This window comes from Strongylocentrotus purpuratus, unplaced genomic scaffold (assembly GCF_000002235.5).
Source record: "Strongylocentrotus purpuratus isolate Spur 01 unplaced genomic scaffold, Spur_5.0 spur5_scaffold_4, whole genome shotgun sequence".
NCBI classification, from domain to species: domain Eukaryota; kingdom Metazoa; phylum Echinodermata; class Echinoidea; order Camarodonta; family Strongylocentrotidae; genus Strongylocentrotus; species Strongylocentrotus purpuratus.
Window position 1 is genome coordinate 21,681,759 of NW_022145610.1, and position 22,219 is coordinate 21,703,977.

Below are 22,219 nucleotides of genomic sequence, written 5' to 3' on the forward strand. Positions count from 1 at the left end.
TTATCAGCATCATCAATACCATTACTATTAATGCAAGTTAAAAGTTTAGTTTTTTTAATGTTCACTAATTTGCCCCATATTTGTTCAAATTGAATAAAGATTATGGTGAAACGTACCTGATAGTCGACAGTGCTCTGGATGTCTAGGGTTTGGAAGAACCACTCGTCGCCTAGATTACGTGACATGGACCATACTTTAGTGAGAGGTCCATTTACTTGTGTCCTGGTATAGACAGTCATTGTACCCATACCGATTCCACGCATGTGATAAAAAAATCTCATCTATGTAGAGAAAAACACACCATGTAGACATGTGAGTGGCACATTGAGCATAGGGTTAGGGCCGGCATACACTCCCCTCCCAGTTTGTAAGCCCCCCCCCCCAAAAAAAAAGGACGTTCCCTCCCTGGTCATAATAATAGAGGTGTTTGGCATTAAGGTGATTTAGTAGGGTAGCATATCAATTGATTAAAAAACTGACAAACCAAGAAAGAAAGTGATATGGGTATAGAGGGAGCTTTAATGAAACACATGTTCAGCGTTGATATAATAAGCCTCCTTAAAATTGCCCTGTTTAATAGGAAGTTTTACAATCTGCATAATCCTCGTTTATTTTTTAATAGAGGGGAATGACTGCATAAGTTCCCAATTTTCCTTTTAAGATAAAAGGACTACTTTGACATTTAGGAACAGCCGTAATCATCTTAACAAAAGAATAAAATGACTGGGGCCCAGTTACTTTAACAATTGCGATTAATTCAAATCGATTGCAACTTGATATTAGTCTTAATCCTGTACTAAAGAGATTTGTGTTTTTAAGACTGCGATTAATCGTAGAACTTGCGAACAATCGCCACTGTTTGAAAGACCAGAGGCAGAAGTACAGTCGCCAGACTTACCGAACACACGCTGATACGTGATCCCGTAATTGTAAAACTAGCAAGTCTTGCTCTTTCTCCCAACTTCTTAGGGTTACTTGCTTCCGTGTAGATGTAATAACCTGAAATTGCGAGTTTGAAAGGAATCACGTGAACATTCAGAAACATATAGCCAGGTAGATTTTAAAAAAATGTACGATATGAAATGATAAAACGTACGGTACACAAACAAGCCTATTGACAAGGAAAAAAAATCATCACCATCATTATCATCATCATCATCATCCTCACCATCGTCATCATCATCACCATCGTCATCATCATCACCATCACCATAGTTATATCATAATTATCATTTAAATTTAATTCCGCACTCTGTTGGCAAATTTTAGCCCATTTTTCTCGTTTACTTTGTAGGCGTTTTCGCATAGGAAGCACCCCATGAGAAACGAAATAACACAATGATAATACTATCGTCAGGATCACCATGATTATCATTTTCACAATCTTCATTAAGGTTAGTAAGTCATGGTATTGATTTTTGTTTTTCAGTCTTTATATTTTTAAATCCCAGAGACATTTTTAGACGTTTCGTCAGTGCCGAAGTTGTGGCCCCCGTTTAAAGACCTATAACTACGTCGGTTCCAAACGTGTGTTCCACATTTTTAGACCTGTACCTTCATCTGTGCCAAAGGTGTGGTCCACGTCAGGCCCTGTTCCTTCGCTGGATGTATCCCCTTGATTCCTCCTCCAATCAAACTCATCGGTGGTCAACTGCTCCCAGTAACAAAGGTCGATCTCAAAGTTACACAGGGAGTAACCCAACTGACCTAGCAGGAAAAAAAAGACAATCAAACACTCACCGTACTGTTATGCTCTTTGAAGAAAAAAAAATACAATGAAATTATACTTCTAAAAGAATCGTACACGTTTACACTTGTAAATTTCGCCCTTTGGACTGTAAGCCATATACTACATGTCCTTGGTGGGTTTTTTGTTTTGTGAAATAAGCTTTCGTTTCTGTTTTATCATATTAATATGTAAATAACACACATTTTTAATTGCTGTTTATGTATAATAAATCTTAATTTTATGAAGAGAATTATGAGCTATATACAAAAAAAAAGATTACAACTGATGAAAGAATAAAACGGAGTTTTATGAAGTGCTGTCTAAAAAATTTGAAATAGATATACTGTACTTGAAATCGAAATTTGAAGAATAATAACAATAAAAGGAATCGGAAAATGAGATGCAACAATAAATTACAATATAAAAAATGAATCAAATTTAATGTATGAGGCCGGAAAATAATAAACGATTAAGAAGGAGAGACAGAGAAAGCAGAAGGAAACAAGGTGTGGTAGTGAAGGATGAGTGTGGTAGATACATTGCAAAGAAGAATAAAAAAAGGGGAGAAAGAAAATAAGTGGAATTTAAAGAGAAGTAGAAGAATGTATAGAAGATAAGATAGTGAGTATAAAGGAAGAAGAAAATGAGCAGAAAATGAAATGGAAAATGGAAATAAATGAAACGATATTTACTGCATGTTTGAGGGTCCTCATCCGACATATCACAGCAATCTTGAGTGAAATCACACTGGTTCTCGGCCGGGTAGCACTCGCCTGCATCGCACTGAGCTTGTAAACCACAAGAGCCAGAGTCTACCTCTGGCGGGTAGTAACAGTCTTTCAAGGCGATGTCGTCGACCGCGAAACCGCCCTCGGTAGGTAGGACTTGTCGGTCTTCGGCCTCGATGACGATCTGGACAGTCATGACAAGGAGAATTATTGGGCCAATGATATAGTAAAGCGATGTCCTGTTTTATTCACAGCTTACACAGAGCAAGAGAACTATATGCTAAAGTTTAAACCGTTTTTTTTTTTTTTTTTTTTTTGGGGGGGGGGTAGGAAAAGTACGATTGTATTAATCTCTCTTCCTGAATATTTTAATGATGTCATTCGATAGTGGCGAACTGGGCAAACGGATTTAAGGGAGTTTTCCTCACGGGTCGTTGGATTTACTTACGTGAAGGCCGGTTGATTTGCGGTCTTATGGCCGGTAGATGTTTCCAACGGTTTGAGTGGGCCGGTCAATATCTTATAAACCGAGGCAAACTGCATCAAAAACAGTATTACATTGTGTATATATTATTTGTGATGTGTGTGTGTATGTATGTGTGTGTGTGTGTGGGGGGGGGGGGGGGGGTCGTTGGGCGCACATGCTCGTGTTTGAGACGCCACTGCCATTAATATAACATCTTCTTACTTGGAAGTTCTTGGTACATGCTGGAATCAACGATTCGCTGAGGATCCATTTATTGTAATCCAGTGCGTTGTCACCGACCTTTGTCAAACGAATATCCAGTCCCTCCTGATCAATGAGACGAATCTCGAGGTCCCCATACTCGACACCAAACATGTAATAGTACATGCTGAAGGTGCAGCCCCTATTCGCTTTCTTGTAGATGGGACTGACGAGTTTGGCAAATGTATTGATGGAGGAGATTGTTCCATCCACGTAGATATAGTGTCCTGGAGGGGGACAAATACAAAACTAGGAATAAGATATACATTCCTATACAATCTCATCTAAGCTAGGGTTGTCCCGGGCACTTTGCAGCGATTTTTCCACTTCAGAAACTGTTTGACAAGCAACAACAACAAAAATATAAATATATAATTAAATTTCATAAAGAGTCCATTTGTGAGTGCCTTTAAAAAAAAAAGAGAAAAAAAAGAAGAAAAAGAATGTTTAGAGCCTGAATGGCCTTAACTCTGTTGTGGTAAAGTCTATTGTTACGCGCTGTTATGGGGGTTGAAAAGGAGGATTAGATGGAGAAGAAGAATCTTCTGGGCGAATAGCCATCAGAAACGGTTAGAGAAGATAGAAATGTGGTGGTGCTGATGAAGAGAGAGGTATAGAAACAAAGCGTTATGGAACAGGGTGATCACCATTTTCACTGTATACATAAATCCTAGAGAGGGAGAGTAAGAGAGAGAGAGAGAGAGGGGGGGGGGAGAAAGAGGACGAGTGAGAGAGAGGGGGTAAGAGAGAGAGAGAGAGAGATAGAGAGAAAGAGAGAGAGAGAGGGGGAGAGGGAGGGAGAGAGAGAGAGAGAGAGAGAGAGGGGGGGGGGAGGGAGATAGTGAGAGAGGATTATTATTTATAAAACCGGTTGGGTAAAACGTGCTCGTTCGACAATTGATCCGCGTTCATTATCCCACACTCTCCTAATTCCTTACTTCAACCCTGAAACGAATTGATATACCTAACCATTACCCTAAACCTAACCCTATTATCTTCCACAATAGAAAGCCCAGATCAATTGTCGCCGCAGCAATGTGACTGTAGGAATGGTTGCCGCAGCAATTGTCGCCGCAGTAGTGTCGCCACAGCAATTATCGCTGGAGCAATTGGCGCCAGAGCAATAATTTTTGTCATCGGAGGAATGGTCGTCGGAGAAAAATTACCGCCAGAGCAAATATGGGATTTCCAGCATACCTGACGTTGAAGCCGTGGTATGATCATACCTAGGGCCATTGTAACTGTCTTCCATCTCAGGAGCGTTGAACCACGACCAGTCAAAATCATCTTTGACGTCTTGACTCCAGTAACACGTGCTCAGGATACCCACCGTATCGAAATCACAAGTAGAAGCTAAAACGAGAAATCGAGAATTCTAAAGTACAGCATGAGCCTGCTGCCCCAAATTATAATAATATGTCCATTTACATTTATATTAAACAGCAACATTTAAATATACTCTACTGCGCTTATCCGACGGTAGCCGAGCCGCCATTAAAAGGCGCTAAAGAATAAGGCAGTTTACAGATAGCACATGGTACAAATGACCCCAAATATCCACAGATCTTTTACACATGGAGAAGTTCCACTTTGAGCATATTAGAATAATAACTGCCCAAGTCCTAGATGTGCTTCATGAATACCTTTTGCTTGCCCTCTTGAAAAGAATACTTAACACCTGCGTATCATAGAATGTACCGTTGGTGCATAAATGAATAATGTTACATACTTTCAAGAGCGCATATCCAGTATTCATCTCTGTGGGTTGTAACTTTTTGGTACAAATGACTTTTATCTGCCCCTGCTCAGATTGTATCTGTAAACTCCCTTATTCAAGGAATTTCTTCCTATACCGGGTACCCATTTTTTTCTTACGCCTTGGTGGAAAGGAAAGCGTAGATAAATGTATTGCCAGAGGACGTCAGTGCAACGGCGGGACTCAAACATAATACATCCACTGTCCGGCGTAACAAGCATCAGCATTAATGTAAATTATGAGGTTTTGTTTATAATTATAATTAATATGTTTCTCTTATATTCTGTTCCAAAATGTGTTTATAAATTCTAAACCTCTAAATTACGGTTAAAAAATGAAAACAAAATCAGCATAGAAATATAAAATGTCACAGCGTTTTTTTTGTATAGCAATATATATATATATATATTTTGTGAATTACTTTTTTTTTTCAAGAGTTGTCTGATGTGGACAATTTTGTTTGTATTTGATTTGCCTTTAATTTGATTACGTTTTGCTACCATTCAACATGCTTCTATTTATGTTTTGTTCTTGTTTATTCAAATAATCTTACTATGCTTGTCAGTGCTTTATTTCTATTTCCTATTTGACGTTTTTTTTTAAAGATCCACGGCGTCAACAAATTAAACACCGAGATCGAGGAGAGAATGTATTTGTGATAAGATAACAACTTGGTGAAATTCTTACGGCAGTATAGTTCATCTTCGCCACCGACGGGACAGTCTGGATTGAAGTCACAGTAATACGATTCATCGATGCACTGATCTGTGTCACACGGTCGCATGCCGAGCTCACAATGATTTGCTGAGAGAAGCAACAAGAAACAAACAAACTTATAAATAATTATGTTGGTGGCACCCCTTCACCCGATATGCAAAGGACCACTGTGTTTAGATAGGCCTATTTAATCCACCGCGACAATTATTAATACAATAATGATGGATGATCCTCCATATTATTTTGTACGAAAAATAAAGTTTATATACGCATTTTTTTTTTATCCCAACATGTTTTTGACATATCTACTATTTGTTTCTGTTTTAACGGTGGTTGTGTTCCATTATATAGCAATAGCAATGACAATTTTCTTTTCTTTTGTTGTTAATGATCATTTTATGTAATCTTTACATAATTATTCTTAAGTGAATTTTGACAGTAAACTATGAACTTTGACCTTTGGACTACATCTTACGTTGGGTAGGGATCACGTCGGCAGGAGGTAGGGGCTCCTTTGACTCGACGCACTCTGGAGTAAAGGTGATGTCGTCCAGAGCTATATCGCCCAAATTACTCGACCCTCTCACTCCTTCAAATACCACCTGGAGTAAAGTAAGAGTCATAATATACTAGGTTTCAGTTGGAACACATTTATACATCGCTAAATATTATGTATCAATAATCATTTGATACTGTTTTCCCCATCAAAGCATTGGCATCCCCTTTCTTACACTTTGATAAACTCTTGTGTAAGCAATTCTTGTAGCCAACGCAATATGTAAAATAGCTTTAAGCATGCTGTCCTCTGAATCATTTCTTACAAGTCCCCATGTAAAGACATAATGTGCTAATACAGAAATGGACTCAAATTTCCCAGTAAGTATTTTCTGCTTAAGTACAAATTGCAATTTAGAGCATTCTGGATTAAAAGATAAAAAAAGAAACATCACTGAACGGTGACACTAAATTCGTCCCTATTTTCACGAAGTGACGGTAGTGAGGAAAATCGTAACGCAAAGTGAATGCAATTTTTTTTCACTACCGTCACTTCGTGAAAACAGCGATATTGAAGATTATTCCCCCACCTGGAAGGCGTCTTCACTGGCGAGTGGTACCCTCTAAAATAGGGTACCACTGTATTACTGTACTGCGCCATAGACGGGTCATCGGTCCACCAATCTTAGTCCAAATGTATTGTTTTGTTTTCTTCTCTTTTGTTTTTAACGGGGCTGAACGGGGCTGTATACATAAAAACGAAACATCACTGAACGGTGACACAAATTGAAGATTGTTCCCCCACCTAGAAGGCGTCATCACTGGTGAGAGTATACCATCTGACAGAGGGTACCACTGTATCATTGTATCATGGCTGGGTCACCGGTCCACCAATCTGAATCCAAATGTATTGTTTTTTCTCTTTTGTTTTTAACAGGGCTGAACGAGGCTGTAGGTAGTTTTATAATGAGGTTTTACTAACCTGGAAGGCATCTTCACTGGTAAGTGATACCCTCTGATAGAGCCAGTAGTTCCCATGGGCAGTATCACTGTACCACAGACGAGTCATCGGTCCATCGATCTTGGTCCGGGTGTACATGTTCAGGGTTCCAATCCCTGAACCTCGCATGTGGTGGTAGAAACGAATCTAAAAGAAAAGCAATACAATAATTATCCGAAACTTTTATTTCGTTTATTCTTTCCAATTTGCTTTCAAAATTTATTATATATTTTTCTAAGGAAACGTTGTATAATGTTCTACTCAAAAGAATAAGATACAAATATGATTATAATTGATGTACATATCTCCAGAAACACGGATGTAAAATCTCATACATTTATCAATGGCAAGACTTATTCTGGCTTCATGTATTGCATGATCGAGATCTGATGGACTCCGTATCGGGAGGGGAGAAGCCCCAGTAGGCAGTTCATATTCAGGAGTCACTCGTCCTGCATTGGGACAGTCCTTTAAAGAGATAGTTACCGTAAAGGATAGTTGTCCAGGTGTAGTTTAGAAATAGGAAGGTACTTGTCTTGCAGGGATGGATGCCTTATAGGGGACAGTCGTCATGAAGATATGGAAACTTGTCCTAAAGGTTTTTTTGTCCTTATTGTACGGAGATGAGAGTCAAGGGAATAGCTGTTCGGATATGAAAACAGAGGAGGAAGTCATACGGGTGATAGGATAGGATAGGCATAGGACCAACAAGGCCTGGAACTACAGAGAGGTCATATAGCTATCTACTTACCTCGCACCCTGATGAAGTAGGTTGTATGTAAAAGCTTCCGATTCTGTACGTGTCACCTGGAAATGCATCATCGACCTCAGTATAGATGAAATAACCTGATGATTTGAGAAATAAAGGCATTGACGTTGAATTTCCGCTGGTGTCATCCTTTAACAGATCAATTCACTGTCTTGCGATGTAAGCCTGTAACTGTCTAGTTTTGTGTTTCATACAATTTCATCAATTTCGTATTGTTCTGGTGGTGGATGTGTTGACTTCAATAGTATGGAGCCGTTTTTACGATGCCTATTAAAGCCAAACTGTCAGGAGTTAATTTCTAGGGACTAGGTTTCTAGTTTGGAGTTTAAGACCGTGTTTTTTAACCGTCTTCATAGGTACAGGTTATTGTTTGGTTAACAAGTAAAGCCAGGATGAAAAAAAATATAACTGTGCACTAATGCGTATGATTACATTTTCCTAGGTCAATATGTTTTAATACATCTGATAATAAAATATACTTAACAGGAAGAAGAAGAAGGACGAAAGGAGAAGCAGGATAATAATAAGAAGAAGAAGATGAGGAGGAGGAGGAGGGTGAGAAGGAGAAGAAGAAGAAGAAGATGATGTAATCATTTCCCCTCTTTGAAGCATTCTATTAATCTATTTTATCAAAGAAATACTCCTCATCTTATACTAATTATGATTATAATAACAATGATGATGGTGATAGTAATAATGATAATAATAATAATAATGATTATAAAAATATCGAGTATTTAGGAACTCTAAAAACGAAAAGCACAGTAGCGCTTAGAAAATAACAGAATGTGAAGGGAAACATGACATACATAGACTCTTAAAATAGTTTTAAAATGATCACATATATATTTTTATGAAGTGGAAAGGTCTTATCTTATCCTTACCGTTGTTACTAGCGGTAGTATGATCTATCCATGGACCAGTATTACCGGTACCCGTTCCACCGGTCTTTCTGGTCCAATCTAAAGTGTCATCAGTGAGCTGTCCCCAGTAACACATGCTCGTCTCGAAGTCACACATCGTGTAATCAGCTGAGATCGAAAAATGATTAGAACAAATATTATTAGTTCAACAGATTCATCTGGATAATTTCAAATTAGTTATTAGAAATTAAATTATTTGACGAGTACAAAAGCTAGTTTACCTGTTTGGACTATAGACATCGAAAGTGTCACAGGTGAACCTTTTGAATGTGTCATTGAATTACTTCTTGATGAGAAGATTGGTAATGAGATGTTACCAAGAGAAAGGTAACGGTGGCAGAAATTATTGAAGTAGTAGCAGTAGGAGTAATAGTGCTGTTGATGGTGGTGATAGAATTGGTGGTGGTGGTGGTGGTGGGGTGATATGGGGATGGTGATAGTGGTGGTCTTAGTAGTGGTAGTGGCGGTGGTTGTGGTGATGATGATGGTAGTTGTGGTGGTGGTGGTGGTGGTGATGGTGATGGTGATAGTGGGGTGGAGGTGGTAGTATTGGTTAAGGTGGTGGTGGTGGTGGTGTTGTTGATGATGATGATGGTGGTGGTGGTAGACTGGTGGTAGTCATAGTAACATACCGCAATTTTGGGTCGACTCGTCCGTGCCATCACAGCAGTTTGGTGTATAGTCACATCTCTCACTCTTAGGATAACAATGCCCCGAGTCGCACGTCTCCTCTGTATCGGCATCACACGACCCCCCTGGTGGTAAAGGGAGGGTATACGCACACCCCTCGAATCTTAGATCGTCAATTGCGTAACCTCCCGTGTTCGAGTAGTCATATCTGTCCTTTGCTTCAATCGAAAGCTAGAAGGATAATGAAAGTAGAAAGTTTGTATCATCAGAGAAAGAGAGAGAAATAGAACGAGCAGTTATGTTTTAAAGTCGACTTGCAACATTTATATGTCATGCCATGTGTGTCATTATCACAGTCATATCATATCATAATATCCCCATAATGTTCTGACTTTCACATATGGCATTTGAAAACGTTTGTAGCTTAAATACTACATCTAATTTAATATCTTATATCCAGTGGCCTATCCAGCATCGAATGGGTCGGCGTATGCCCCCCCCCCTCTTTTGAAGGCACATGGAAGTAGATCAAATCATGTCCGGACTCATTACCCTCCCCCCCCCCTCCCCGACTCCCTTGCCTCCCCACCTCATGAATTTCTGAACATACCACTGGTTTAAGATGTATGCCTTGTGATGTGTGCACGAGGCGTCATTACCCTGACGTAGTGCTGCGTCAGTGATGTCAATGACGCAACATGTTACAGTGACATCACAAAGCGATTTTATAATAATCAATGCGAACAATGCGTTAAAGTATTGGCGCACGAGCTAATTGTTTTGCAAAGGCTTGATCAGCGAAGGTAATGACGCAATCGAAATAAAATGACGCCTTGTGCACACCACCAAAGGGCACCAAATCTGACCTGAAAGTTTTCAGCGCAAGCTTCCACTTGGACTTCGTACAGGTTCCATCGATCCTTGGTGGACTTGTCTTCGCCGATATCGACTACGGTCATGAGGTTGTAGTTTCGGTCGTTCGATGGGGTATACTGGAGAACCTTCAGGGTACCCATATCCACGCCGTAGGCGTAGTACCACATGGAGAAGATGCAACGTCGGGCAGCCATCTGGTAGGTTGGGCTACGGATGATGGCTTTTTGATCGACTTCGCTGTAGGTGTCGTCAATGTAGAGATAGTGACCTGCCATTAAGGTAGGATGTCAATCGAAATAGAGATGATTGTGACACTGAATGTGGCTACTCTTTATTCTCACTTTCTCAGGGAGACGGAAATTTTAAATGAATATTGAAAAAAGAAATGACCGAATCAATCAATCAATCAATAAATAAATACGTACATAGATATCTGAATATATGTAAAAATACGTTAACTAAATGAAAAAATAAATGTATTAATAATTAAATAAAATTACAATAAATAAATTGCCTTTATGCTTATCGAGCTTATCAACGACGTAATGTTCTTTATTTAAAGATAGACATTATGTCACCATCATCATCGTCATTACCATATTCATTTCTCTTTCTCCTCATCCTCATTATCATTATCATCATCATTGACATCTTCAAACAAAATATTTTACAATGTTGCAAACTGAGAAAAACTGCAAGTTAGTGAAATTGGCTGAAAATCGTGATTTGTTTGAAGATGAATTTCACAATTAATGATTATGGTTTAAACAAAAAATCATAATTACGAGTTTGACTCTTTTTTCTACTTCCACAAGTGGGGCTTGTTTTAAACAGACAGTTCTACTAAAATATTCAAATTGTATGCATACTTTTTTTTTGATGGACCTCTAGAAAGAATAGAGCCATTTTAATAATGGCTCTGAATAGATTATTCCAGCCGCTTTTAATTCATGACTTGTATTATATTTGTAAATTGTATTCTTGTATGTATCTAAATTTTGTATACGGAAAATAGAACCAAACTAAACAAAACAAATCAAAACAAAACAAATACTTGGCCGAAGCTTGCCCAATATAGCAACGAGTAATATACGCAGATTGGGTTCCGATTATTGTAGTTAATTAATTATAGCTGTCCCCAGGAAAGAAACATTTATAAATTTGAAGATATTAGTAAACCGGTCTATTGCGAGGGACCTTGTTATTCAAATACGTTAAGGGGCTTGATTTTTGTATTTTGTTTTAAATTTTTGTAACGAATGACTTATTTTAAGCCATGTTCTATTTATACCTAATAATTATCAACTATGTTACTTAGGGACGTTGCACTTCAAACATTTTTTGTTTATGCATTGTTCCTACTATGTATTATATATATATCAATGTGACCCACTGTATTCTATCATCTGTAAACAGTTATTTTACATGGTGAATAAAACAAACAAACAAACAAACAAACAAACCTTTGAGCAAATCGCCATTCTTATCTCTCGAAATGAACGACTCTGTCAACAATTCGAAATGTACCATGACACTGCATGATACCCTTAACTTATGATATCTTATCTTCATCCATGGAATGTAATGGGACACATACAGATAAATGGGTGCTGTCATTGCTTATTATACCCGTAACAGATACATACATTATAATTAATGTGTGAATATTACACTTTGTGTGTTTACATTTGACTAATGTGCATCGATACTGAATCAGAGACAAACATAGCATTTGCCAACGACGGAAAAAAGTACAGATTATTTTTTTTAAAAGTACAAATCAAGGCACTTTATGTTCTATACAAATTTAATTTGTTTAAGTGGTGACAATAAAAAATTGAAAAAAACTCGAACTTTCCCAAGAGTGCAGTGGGTTCTTAACGCAGATAAAGAATGTGAAATGTGCTCTCAAGAAATAAATTATCATCATCATCATTAGTATAAGAGGCTGCTTGTAAGTATCGGCTTGCATGGTGATGTAGATATACAGTAGGCTTGCGGGTGCACCATGTGAGAGAGACGGAGGATTGAGGAGTCCTGATTGAGGAGTCCACTCCTGACGACGGATAGTCAACCTGTTCGAAACGTCGAGCCACTCCCGCCACCCATCCTCTCCAAGCGCTATAGTTCTCCTTAGAACACTAGTATAAGCTAAGAAAGATAACCAACAGTCTTTTTCAAGACAACACCAACAGTCTTTTTCAAGACAACACCAACAGTCCTTTTCAGGACTACACACCCTCAAGAAAGTCCTTTTCAGGATGCCTCAATCCTCCCTCTCTCTCACATGGTGCACCCGCAAGCCTATACTGTATATCATTGGTATTATTATCGTAATCACCATCGTCATCATCATCATCATCATCATCATCATCAGTATGATGAAATATTTTAAAATCCTATCTGCATTAGTTTGGCTAGGAGGGATTAGATCTCCCTGTATGGTCACTGACATGTGGTTATCTCATCAAATCAGCTCTCAATTAACATTAAAAAAGGGGACCATTGGGGATCAACGTTCACCGCTTAGGCATTGTTTGCTATACAGAGGGCGCAAGTAGCTATAAGTAGTGCAGTGGGGCTTTAAATGAGGCCAGAACAAAGACTTACCGTTAACACTGTTTAGGGTGTGGTCGGCTCCTGGACCGTAATACCACTCGGGTTCATTGTTCATGAACATTGTCCAGTTCAGATCGAGACTCGCATCATGATACCACTCACACAAACCAGCCTCAAAATCACATGTCGCAGCTAGAGGGGGAGATGGGGAGATGGAGGGGGAGGTGGAGAGAGAGAGAGAGAGAGAGAGAGGGAGAGAGAGAGAGAGAAATATAGAGAGAGAGAGAAAGAAAGAGAGAGAGAGAGAGAGGGAGAGCAAAAAGGAGAGATGGTGATAAAGAAAGGAAGGAGGGAGATAGAGATAGAGAGAGAGAGGGGGTGAGAGTAAGGGAGAGATAATGACAGAGAACGAGAAATAGATCATTATTATGATGATGAACATGATGAAAAAAGATTGAGAGAGAGAGAGAGAGAGAGAGAGAGTGAAAAAGAAAGAAAGAAAAAGAGAAGATAGAAGATAGAGTGAGACAAAAGTGGAAAGAGGATAAGAGATATATCTGATTTATAAAACTGAGTTTCACGAATATAAATTATGAAGAGTAAATGTAATAAAGAAAACACAAATAATATAGAAATTTGTTTTAGAAAACTGTGAAACATGCCAAAATGGTTCTAAAGCACTGAACTAGTTTTAAAGTCGATAATTTCCGGCTCCAAATCACTGCTCCATTTCCAATTGTACATCTTCAAAACTGAATTGATGATTTTCGTAGATTCAATTTCTAATTTACTCATCGTACATAGATCTATAGTCAGAAAATGTTTTTTTTTTTTTTTTTTTAAATATTTCAAGTTTATGTGTTATAGAATAGTAATTCAGAGGATATAATTATAGCCCCCCCCCCTCTCCCCCTAAACAAAAACAACAAAAAAATTGTCATAAATACGTGTTGTTTCACTTTCAGACATTTGTTCTCATATTATTCAACCCAAACTCCATACATCAAGACTAAAATAACTCGACTCATGTAAAAGTCATTACTTACGACACGTGCTTTCATCGAGGCCGTCAGAACAGTCTTCCCTGAAATCGCACACGTTTTCGTCGTCGATCACCAGCCCATCGGTACATGTGTAGCCTTGGACTGGATACGAACATGAAGAAAATCATACCAACATAAAACATGGAGCATAAATACAGAAATCATGTACATCCCGATGCAGAATCATTATCATTATTATTATCATTATTATAATTATTCTTCTTCCTCTTCTACTGCTACTTCTGCTTCTCCTCTTCCTCCTCGTCCTTCTCCTTCTCCTTCTTCTTCTTCTTTCTTCTTCTTTTCCTTCTTCTTCTTCTTCTTCTTCTTCTTCTTCTTCTTCTCCTTCTTCTTCTTCAGTCTTCTTTTTACATATTATGTAAGGTGTAGAAATTAAAAAAAGATAGATTGCTTAACTACACGTCAATGAGGTGGCGGGTGCCCTATGGTAATTTCAAAATTCTCGAAGGACGCTGCAGCCCCAGTCCCCGGTCCCCAGTCCCCAGTCCCCAAGCCTCTATCCCCTGCCTTACTTTTAAACACAATGATACCAAACAATACATGAGAATCGAGGATAAACATGGCAATTCAAGGGCATTTGCTATTTTAAGGAAAAAATCATTATATTGAGAGTAATAATAAGTAACTCACCAGATGTAATATAGAGTATCAAAAACAATCCCGTCAAATACAACTTCCTATTTTCCGCCTTCATTATTTCCGTTGAGTATTTTTTTCCAGGACTAATTTCCACTGTAGCTATTTCCACACAGAAATCACAACGCGTTTTATCTTTCTGGTTGTATATATAAAGTAATCTCACTCAAAAGTTTGCAAAGATAATCCACACACGGTTCAAGAATCAAGGTTTGTTTAATTACTATCAACCCTGATTGTTTGTTTTCAAATGAGAGGATAATTATGGTTATCATTTAGAGCATGCAAACTTCGGTTGCTAATTTGTAGCCTATCAAGATGAAAACAAAAACAAATGTAAATAAGATTACATCCTAATGAAGTTCATTCGCATATCGGATGAAGCTTTGATTGAAAAAGAGAATAGTGAATAATAATTATGAAAGAATGTAAAATATTTATCTCATTTAATTTATTAAAATGAAGAGTTACTTAGTCTTAGACATCCCCATTGTACATCTCTCTCTCTCTCTCTCTTACACACACACTATTTATATATCTGTTTCCTCCTCTCTCTTAATTTTTGTCTTTCTTCTTCTCCCTCTGTCTGTCTCTCATTTCTCCCAGAACTCTCTTCTCCCCCTTCTCTCTCTTTCCTTTACTCTCTCTCTCTCTCTCTCTCCGTCGATCACCTCTACCATTCTCGCTCTTCTTTTTTTGCAATCCAAACTATCCTACGACAATGAGAGTCAATTAAAGTAAAGTTCGTAATTAAACACTGATGGTATACTCTGTTTGTCTTGATACACCTTTAGACTGTCTTTATCACACAAATTATCAAACAAGAGTTAAACAAAACATTTGAAGAGGTGATATGCAATGTGAATTGCAACAACCCACTTTATGAGTATGAAAACACGTTATCGAAATTATTTAGATTAAATTCAAATGGACACGATGATGTGGGGTGGTATCAGGCGCGGATCCAGGGGGGGGGGGCGAGCAGGCCTTGCCCCCCCCCACAAAACAGAGAGAGAGAGAGAGAAGAGAGAGAGAGAGAGAGAGAGAGAGAGAGAGAAGGAAAAGAAGGGAAAGTGAAAGAGGAGAGAAAGGGAAAGAAAGGAGAGAAAGAAGAAAAGAAAGGGGGAAGAAAGAGATCGGGGGGCCAAAAGGGTCTTGCCTCCCAGGCTGTTGCGTCTCCCCCCCCCCCCCCATCACAAAATAAGAGAGAAGGAAGGAAGGAAAGGGGAAGAAAAAAAAAGAGGACATAAAGGGAAGGAAATAAGAGGAAGAAGAAAAGAAACGGGTGAAAAGAAGGGGAGATCAGTTGTGATTAGTCCTGCTAACAACTTGTGGATCGGGGGGGGGGGGGAGCGAAAAGCCCTTGCCTTCTCCCAGCAAACCTAAAGAGAGAGAAGGAAGGGAAGGGAAATGGAAAGAGGAGAGAAAGGGAAAGAAAACGAAAGAGAAAGAAGAGAGGTAGGGAAGATCAGTTGCGATTATTCCCGCCAACAAGGTGTTGATCTGGGGGGGGGGGATTTGCCATCCCCAATACAATTCGATACCGGTGATTTACAAATGTTGCTGAAATTTGTAATTTTCCGAGATTTTCCTCACTTTTTAGTAAATTATACTTTTTTATGCGTTTGTTGGATAATGACAAATTCCTAAATTTACAGTCAGACAAGAAATATGATGATTTAGAGGCCTACATGTCAGGGTCCGCGGAACGGCGGGGCACGAGAGCCTTGAGCTCCCCATCCCCCCCCCCCCGCATTTTGTTTGACAAAAGTATATTAAAGAGAAATGGAACGAATGAGAGAAAGAAAGAAAGAATAATGACCTGTCAGTGTCACAAAATAATGGCGTATCAAAATATGCTCATTTGGCCGTGATTAAAAAATTTCCCTGGACTACACCTAGGGCCCTAATGTGGCCCCTATATGCTCATATGCCTAAAACCCCTGAGCTCCTGGGGGCCCTCCCCCTGGACCCGACGCCAATTAATGTCCTGCCAGCTATGTCACAAATAAGGAATCAAAATATGCTCATCTGACGGTAATTAAACGCCTATAACCCCTGCGCTTCTGGGGGCTTTAGCCTCTGAACCCAACCAATGGCCCTAAGGCGGGCCCCTAGACACTTATATGACGGTTATTTTATGCCTATAACCCCTGAGCTCCCGGGGGCCTTCCCCTGGACCCGGCGCCAATTAGTGTCCTGCCAGCTGTGTCGCAAATAAGGTATCAAAATATGCTCATCTGACGGTAATTAAATGCCTATAACCCCTGAGCTTCCGGGAGCTGTAGCCTCTGAACCCAACCAATGGCCCTAAGGCGGGCCCTTAGACGCTCATGTTACGCCACTGCTGGTCACCATTACATATTAATATTTTGCTTCCATTATTTCAAATTTAGGCCCCCCCCCCCTAAGAAATCCTGGATCCGCACCTGGGTAGTATTTATTGTTTTCTGGCATATTGTACGTAATTTGCGCATTGGCGGATTGGGGTCCTTGAGTTCAGAACAGGAAAGTAAATAAATTAGGGAAGCATGAAATCATTTTTTAAATCAGTAGTAATAATATGTCTCGATCAAGTTTACAATTATTACTTACCAATTACGACTGACGAAACGAAATTCAATCTATTTCTTGTCATTCCGCCCTTAACATTAAAATTCAAACAGTGAAACACAGGGTTGTGTCACTCACTACCATCATCATCATCACTATCATCATGATCACCATCCATCATCATCATCCTCATCATCATCACTATCATCATCATCACCATACACCATCATCATCATCCTCATCACCATCACTATCATCATCATCACCATCATCAAAGAAATATGGTAACAGTTAGGGTTACAATAATTGATCATTTGAAAGGTTTAGGGTTAGGGTTAGGTTTGGTCTTTGGTCCAGGGGTGAAGACGTTTGGAATTCGGGTGGTGTAGGAAATCAACTGCGGAGCAATAGTCGCCGGAGCATGTGTCATACAACCAAATCTCTAAAAACGCAGGCGGGGGTCATGGAAAATCATAGGGGGGGGGGCAATCTCTCTCCTGCCACCATAAATTGCTACTCCTGATCCTGCATACACCAATACTTTTGGATTGTTTGTTTGTTTATTGTATTACTTTCAACGATGATCTAGAATTTTACAACTCACTTGATTTGATTTGATTTGATTTATTTATTTCTGTTTGATTTTCTTTTTCTTTTGCATTTTAACAAATATATAACAAACAAACATTGCAAATTTACACATGACAAAATAATATATGTAGAATAAAGTAAGGCTGGATGTAACTTAGCTTGTTTTTATTAATCTTTTGTAATTACTAGTAAGTAAACTTTCATTTTGTAATTGTATATTGATTATGTGTACATTTGAGGAATTTGCAATAATTACTTTCTTACTCATTTCGTACTTGTGTACTGAAAATAATCTAACGTTGTGGATTCTATTTCAATTCCATTTCAATAAATAATTTGATTTGATATAAATTACACAATACTTACTGGGAGGCACAGTTGGTATTTCAGGGAGACTCTCTGCAGCTGGCACACATTCTGGTGTTAAGCTGATATCATCTAGAGCCATATCACCGTCTGTCGTCGTACCTATACTACCTTCTATGATAATCTGAAATAAGAATAAGAATAATGATGATAATAATAATAATAATGTTTTTCTTATTATTGTCATTATTATTATAATAATAATGTTTTTCTTAGTATTATCATTATTATTATTATTATTATCATTATTATTATTATTATCATAAGTATTATTAGTATTTATCGTTATTGTTATTAGTATTATTATTATCATCATTAATATTATTATCATTATTATTATTATTATCATTATCATCGTCATCATTTTAATCATCATCAATACCATTACTATTAATGCAAGTTAAAAGTTTAGTTTTTTTAATGTTCACTAATTTGCCCCATATTTGTTCAAATTGAATAAAGATTATGGTGGAACGTACCTGATAGTCGACAGTGCTCTGGATGTCTAGTGTTTGGAAGAACCACTCGTCGCCTAGATTACGTGACATGGACCATACTTTAGTGAGAGGTCCATTTACTTGTGTCCTGGTATAAACAGTCATTGTACCCATACCGATTCCACGCATGTGATAAAAAAACCTCATCTATGTAGAGAAAAACACACCATGTAGACATGTCAGTGGCACATTGAGCATAGGGTTAGGGCCGGCATACACTCCTCTCCCCGTTTGTAAGCCCCCCCCCCCCCCAAAAAAAAAAATAAATAAATAAATAAATAAATAAATAAATAAATAAATAAATAAAAGAAGAAGAAAAAAAAAAAGGACGTTCCCTCCCTGGTCATAATAATAGAGGTGTTTGGCATTAAAATGATTTAGAAGGGTAGCATATCAATTGATTAAAAAACTGACAAACCAAGAAAGGAAGTCATATGGGTATAGAGGGAGCTTTAATGAAACACATGTTCAGCGTTGATATAATAAGCCTCCTTAAAATTGCCCTGTTTAAGAGGAAGTTTTACAATCTGCATAATCCTCGTTTATTTCTTAATAGAGGGGAATGACTGCATAAGTTCCCAATTTTCCTTTTAAGATAAAAGGACTACTTTGACATTTAGGAACAGTCGTAATCATCTTAACAAAAGAATAAAATGACTGGGGCCCAGTTACTTTAACAATTGCGATTAATTCAAATTGATTGCAACTTGATATTAGTCTTAATCCTGTACTAAAGAGATTTGTGTTTTTAAGATTGCGATTAATCGTAGAACTTGCGAACAATCGCCACTGTTTGAAGAACCAGAGGCAGAAGTACAGTCGCCAGACTTACCGAACACACGCTGATACGTGATCCCGTAATTGTAAAACTAGCAAGTCTTGCTCTTTCTCCCAACTTCTTAGGGTTACTTGCTTCCGTGTAGATGTAATAACCTGAAATTGCGAGTTTGAAAGGAATCACGTGAACATTCAGAAACATATAGCCAGGTAGATTTAAAAAAATGTACGATATGAAATGATAAAACGTACGGTACACAAGTAAGCCTATTGACAAGGAAAAAAAAATCATCACCATCATTATCATCATCATCATCATCCTCACCATCGTCATCATCATCACCATCACCATCGTCATCATCATCACCATCACCATAGTTATATCATAATTATCATTTAAATTTAATTCCGCACTCTGTTAGCAAATTTTAGCCCATTTTTCTCGTTTACTTTGTAGGCGTTTTCGCATAGGAAGCACCCCATGAGAAACGAAATAACACAATGATAATACTATCGTCAGGATCACCATGATTATCATTTTCACAATCTTCATTAAGGTTAGTAAGTCATGGTATTGATTTTTGTTTTTCAGTCTTTATATTTTTAAATCCGAGAGACATTTTTAGACGTTTCGTCAGTGCCGAAGTTGTGGCCCCCGTTTAAAGACCTATACCTACGTCGGTTCCAAACGTGTGTTCCACATTTTTAGACCTGTACCTTCATCTGTGCCAAAGGTGTGGTCCACGTCAGGCCCTGTTCCTTCGCTGGATGTATCCCCTTGATTCCTCCTCCAATCAAACTCATCGGTGGTCAACTGCTCCCAGTAACAAAGGTCGATCTCAAAGTTACACAGGGAGTAACCCAACTGACCTAGCAGGAAAAAAAGACAATCAAACACTCACCATACTGTTATGCTCTTTGAAGAAAAAAAATACAATGAAATTATACTTTTAAAAGAATCGTACACGTTTACACTTGTAAATTTCCCCCTTTGGACTGTAAACCATATACTACATGTCCTTGGTGGGTTTTTTGTTTTGTGAAATAAACTTTCGTTTCTGTTTTATCATATTAATATGTAAATAACACACATTTTTAATTGCTGTTTATGTATAATAAATCTTAATTTTATGAAGAGAATTATGAGCTATATACAAAAAATAAGATTACAACTGATGAAAGAATAAAACGGAGTTTTATGAAGTGCTGTCTAAAAAATTTGAAATAGATATACTGTACTTGAAATCGAAATTTGAAGAATAATGACAATAAAAGGAATCGGAAAATGAGACGCAACAATAAATTACAATATAAAAAATGAATCAAATTTAATGTATGAGGCCGGAAAATAATAAACGATTAAGAAGGAGAGACAGAGAAAGCAGAAGGAAACAAGGTGTGGTAGTGAAGGATGAGTGTGGTAGATACATTGCAAAGAAGAATAAAAAAGGGGAGAAAGAAAATAAGTGGAATTTAAAGAGAAGTAGAAGAATGTATAGAAGATAAGATAGTGATTAGAAAGGAAATGGAAAATGGAAATAAATGAAACGATATTTACTGCATGTTTGAGGGTCCTCATCCGACATATCACAGCAATCTTGAGTGAAATCACACTGGTTCTCGGCCGGGTAGCACTCGCCTGCATCGCACTGAGCTTGTAAACCACAAGAGCCAGAGTCTACCTCTGGCGGGTAGTAACAGTCTTTCAAGGCGATGTCGTCGACCGCGAAACCGCCCTCGGTAGGTAGGACTTGTCGGTCTTCGGCCTCGATGACGATCTGGACAGTCATGACAAGGAGAATTATTGGGCCAATGATATAGTAAAGCGATGTCCTGTTTTATTCACAGCTTACACAGAGCAAGAGAACTATATGCTAAAGTTTAAACCGTTTTTTTTTTTTGGGGGGGGGGTAGGAAAAGTACGATTGTATTAATCTCTCTTCCTGAATATTTTAATGATGTCATTCGATAGTGGCGAACTGGGCAAACGGATTTAAGGGAGTTTTCCTCACGGGTCGTTGGATTTACTTACGTGAAGGCCGGTTGATTTGCGGTCTTATGGCCGGTAGATGTTTCCAACGGTTTGAGTGGGCCGGTCAATATCTTATAAACCGAGGCAAACTGCATCAAAAACAGTATTACATTGTGTATATATTATTTGATGTGTGTGTGTATGTGTGTGTGTGTGTGGGGGGGGGGGAGTCGTTGGGCGCACACGCTCGTGTTTGAGACGCTACTGCCAGTAATATAACATCTTCTTACTTGGAAGTTCTTGGTACATGCTGGAATCAACGATTCGCTGAGGATCCATTTATTGTAATCCAGTGCGTTGTCACCGACCTTTGTCAAACGAATATCCATTCCCTCCTGGTCAATGAGACGAATCTCTAGGTCCCCATACTCGACACCAAACATGTAATAATACATGCTGAAGGTGCAGCCCCTATTTGTTTTCTTGTAGATGGGACTGACGAGCTTGGCGTATGTATTGATGGAGGAGATTGTTCCATCCACGTAGATGTAGTGTCCTATAGGGGAAAAAAAGATAATAACATAAAATTAACTTTTAAAAAGAGTCCTTTTATGGGTACCATTTCAACAAAATCTTAGGGCCTGAAGGGCCTTAACTCTGTTGTGGTAAAGTCTATTGTGCTAAGTTTCTCTTTGACGCGCTGTCATTGAGGGTTGAAAAGGAGGATTAGATGGAGAAGAAGAATCTTCTGGGCGAATAGCCTTCATAACGGTTAGAGAAGACAGGAATAGGGTAGTGCTGATTGAGAGAGTTATAGAAATAGAGCGTTATGGACGAAGATGATCACCGTTTTC

The 22,219-nt window shown here is 38.4% G+C and overlaps 1 protein-coding gene across 1 annotated transcript in view; it reads right to left on the bottom strand.

Annotated features, from left to right (window-relative positions):
* The window catches only part of LOC756723 (MAM and LDL-receptor class A domain-containing protein 2), a 67,419-nt gene that overhangs the window by 20,506 nt on the left and 24,694 nt on the right, over positions 1–22,219 (bottom strand). Inside the window, exons 15-35 of the mRNA XM_030997231.1 lie at positions 21,656–21,921; positions 20,952–21,171; positions 20,111–20,263; positions 19,449–19,549; positions 18,599–18,763; positions 18,120–18,243; positions 13,956–14,054; positions 12,961–13,101; positions 10,341–10,618; positions 9,477–9,705; positions 8,806–8,952; positions 7,904–7,998; positions 7,135–7,299; positions 6,133–6,259; positions 5,628–5,744; positions 4,382–4,537; positions 3,146–3,411; positions 2,422–2,641; positions 1,555–1,707; positions 899–999; positions 117–281 (exon numbers count right to left, since the gene is read on the bottom strand). Coding sequence (XP_030853091.1) covers positions 117–281; positions 899–999; positions 1,555–1,707; positions 2,422–2,641; positions 3,146–3,411; positions 4,382–4,537; positions 5,628–5,744; positions 6,133–6,259; positions 7,135–7,299; positions 7,904–7,998; positions 8,806–8,952; positions 9,477–9,705; positions 10,341–10,618; positions 12,961–13,101; positions 13,956–14,054; positions 18,120–18,243; positions 18,599–18,763; positions 19,449–19,549; positions 20,111–20,263; positions 20,952–21,171; positions 21,656–21,921 — 3,488 coding nt within the window. The remainder of the gene's footprint in view (positions 1–116; positions 282–898; positions 1,000–1,554; positions 1,708–2,421; positions 2,642–3,145; positions 3,412–4,381; positions 4,538–5,627; positions 5,745–6,132; positions 6,260–7,134; positions 7,300–7,903; positions 7,999–8,805; positions 8,953–9,476; positions 9,706–10,340; positions 10,619–12,960; positions 13,102–13,955; positions 14,055–18,119; positions 18,244–18,598; positions 18,764–19,448; positions 19,550–20,110; positions 20,264–20,951; positions 21,172–21,655; positions 21,922–22,219) is intronic.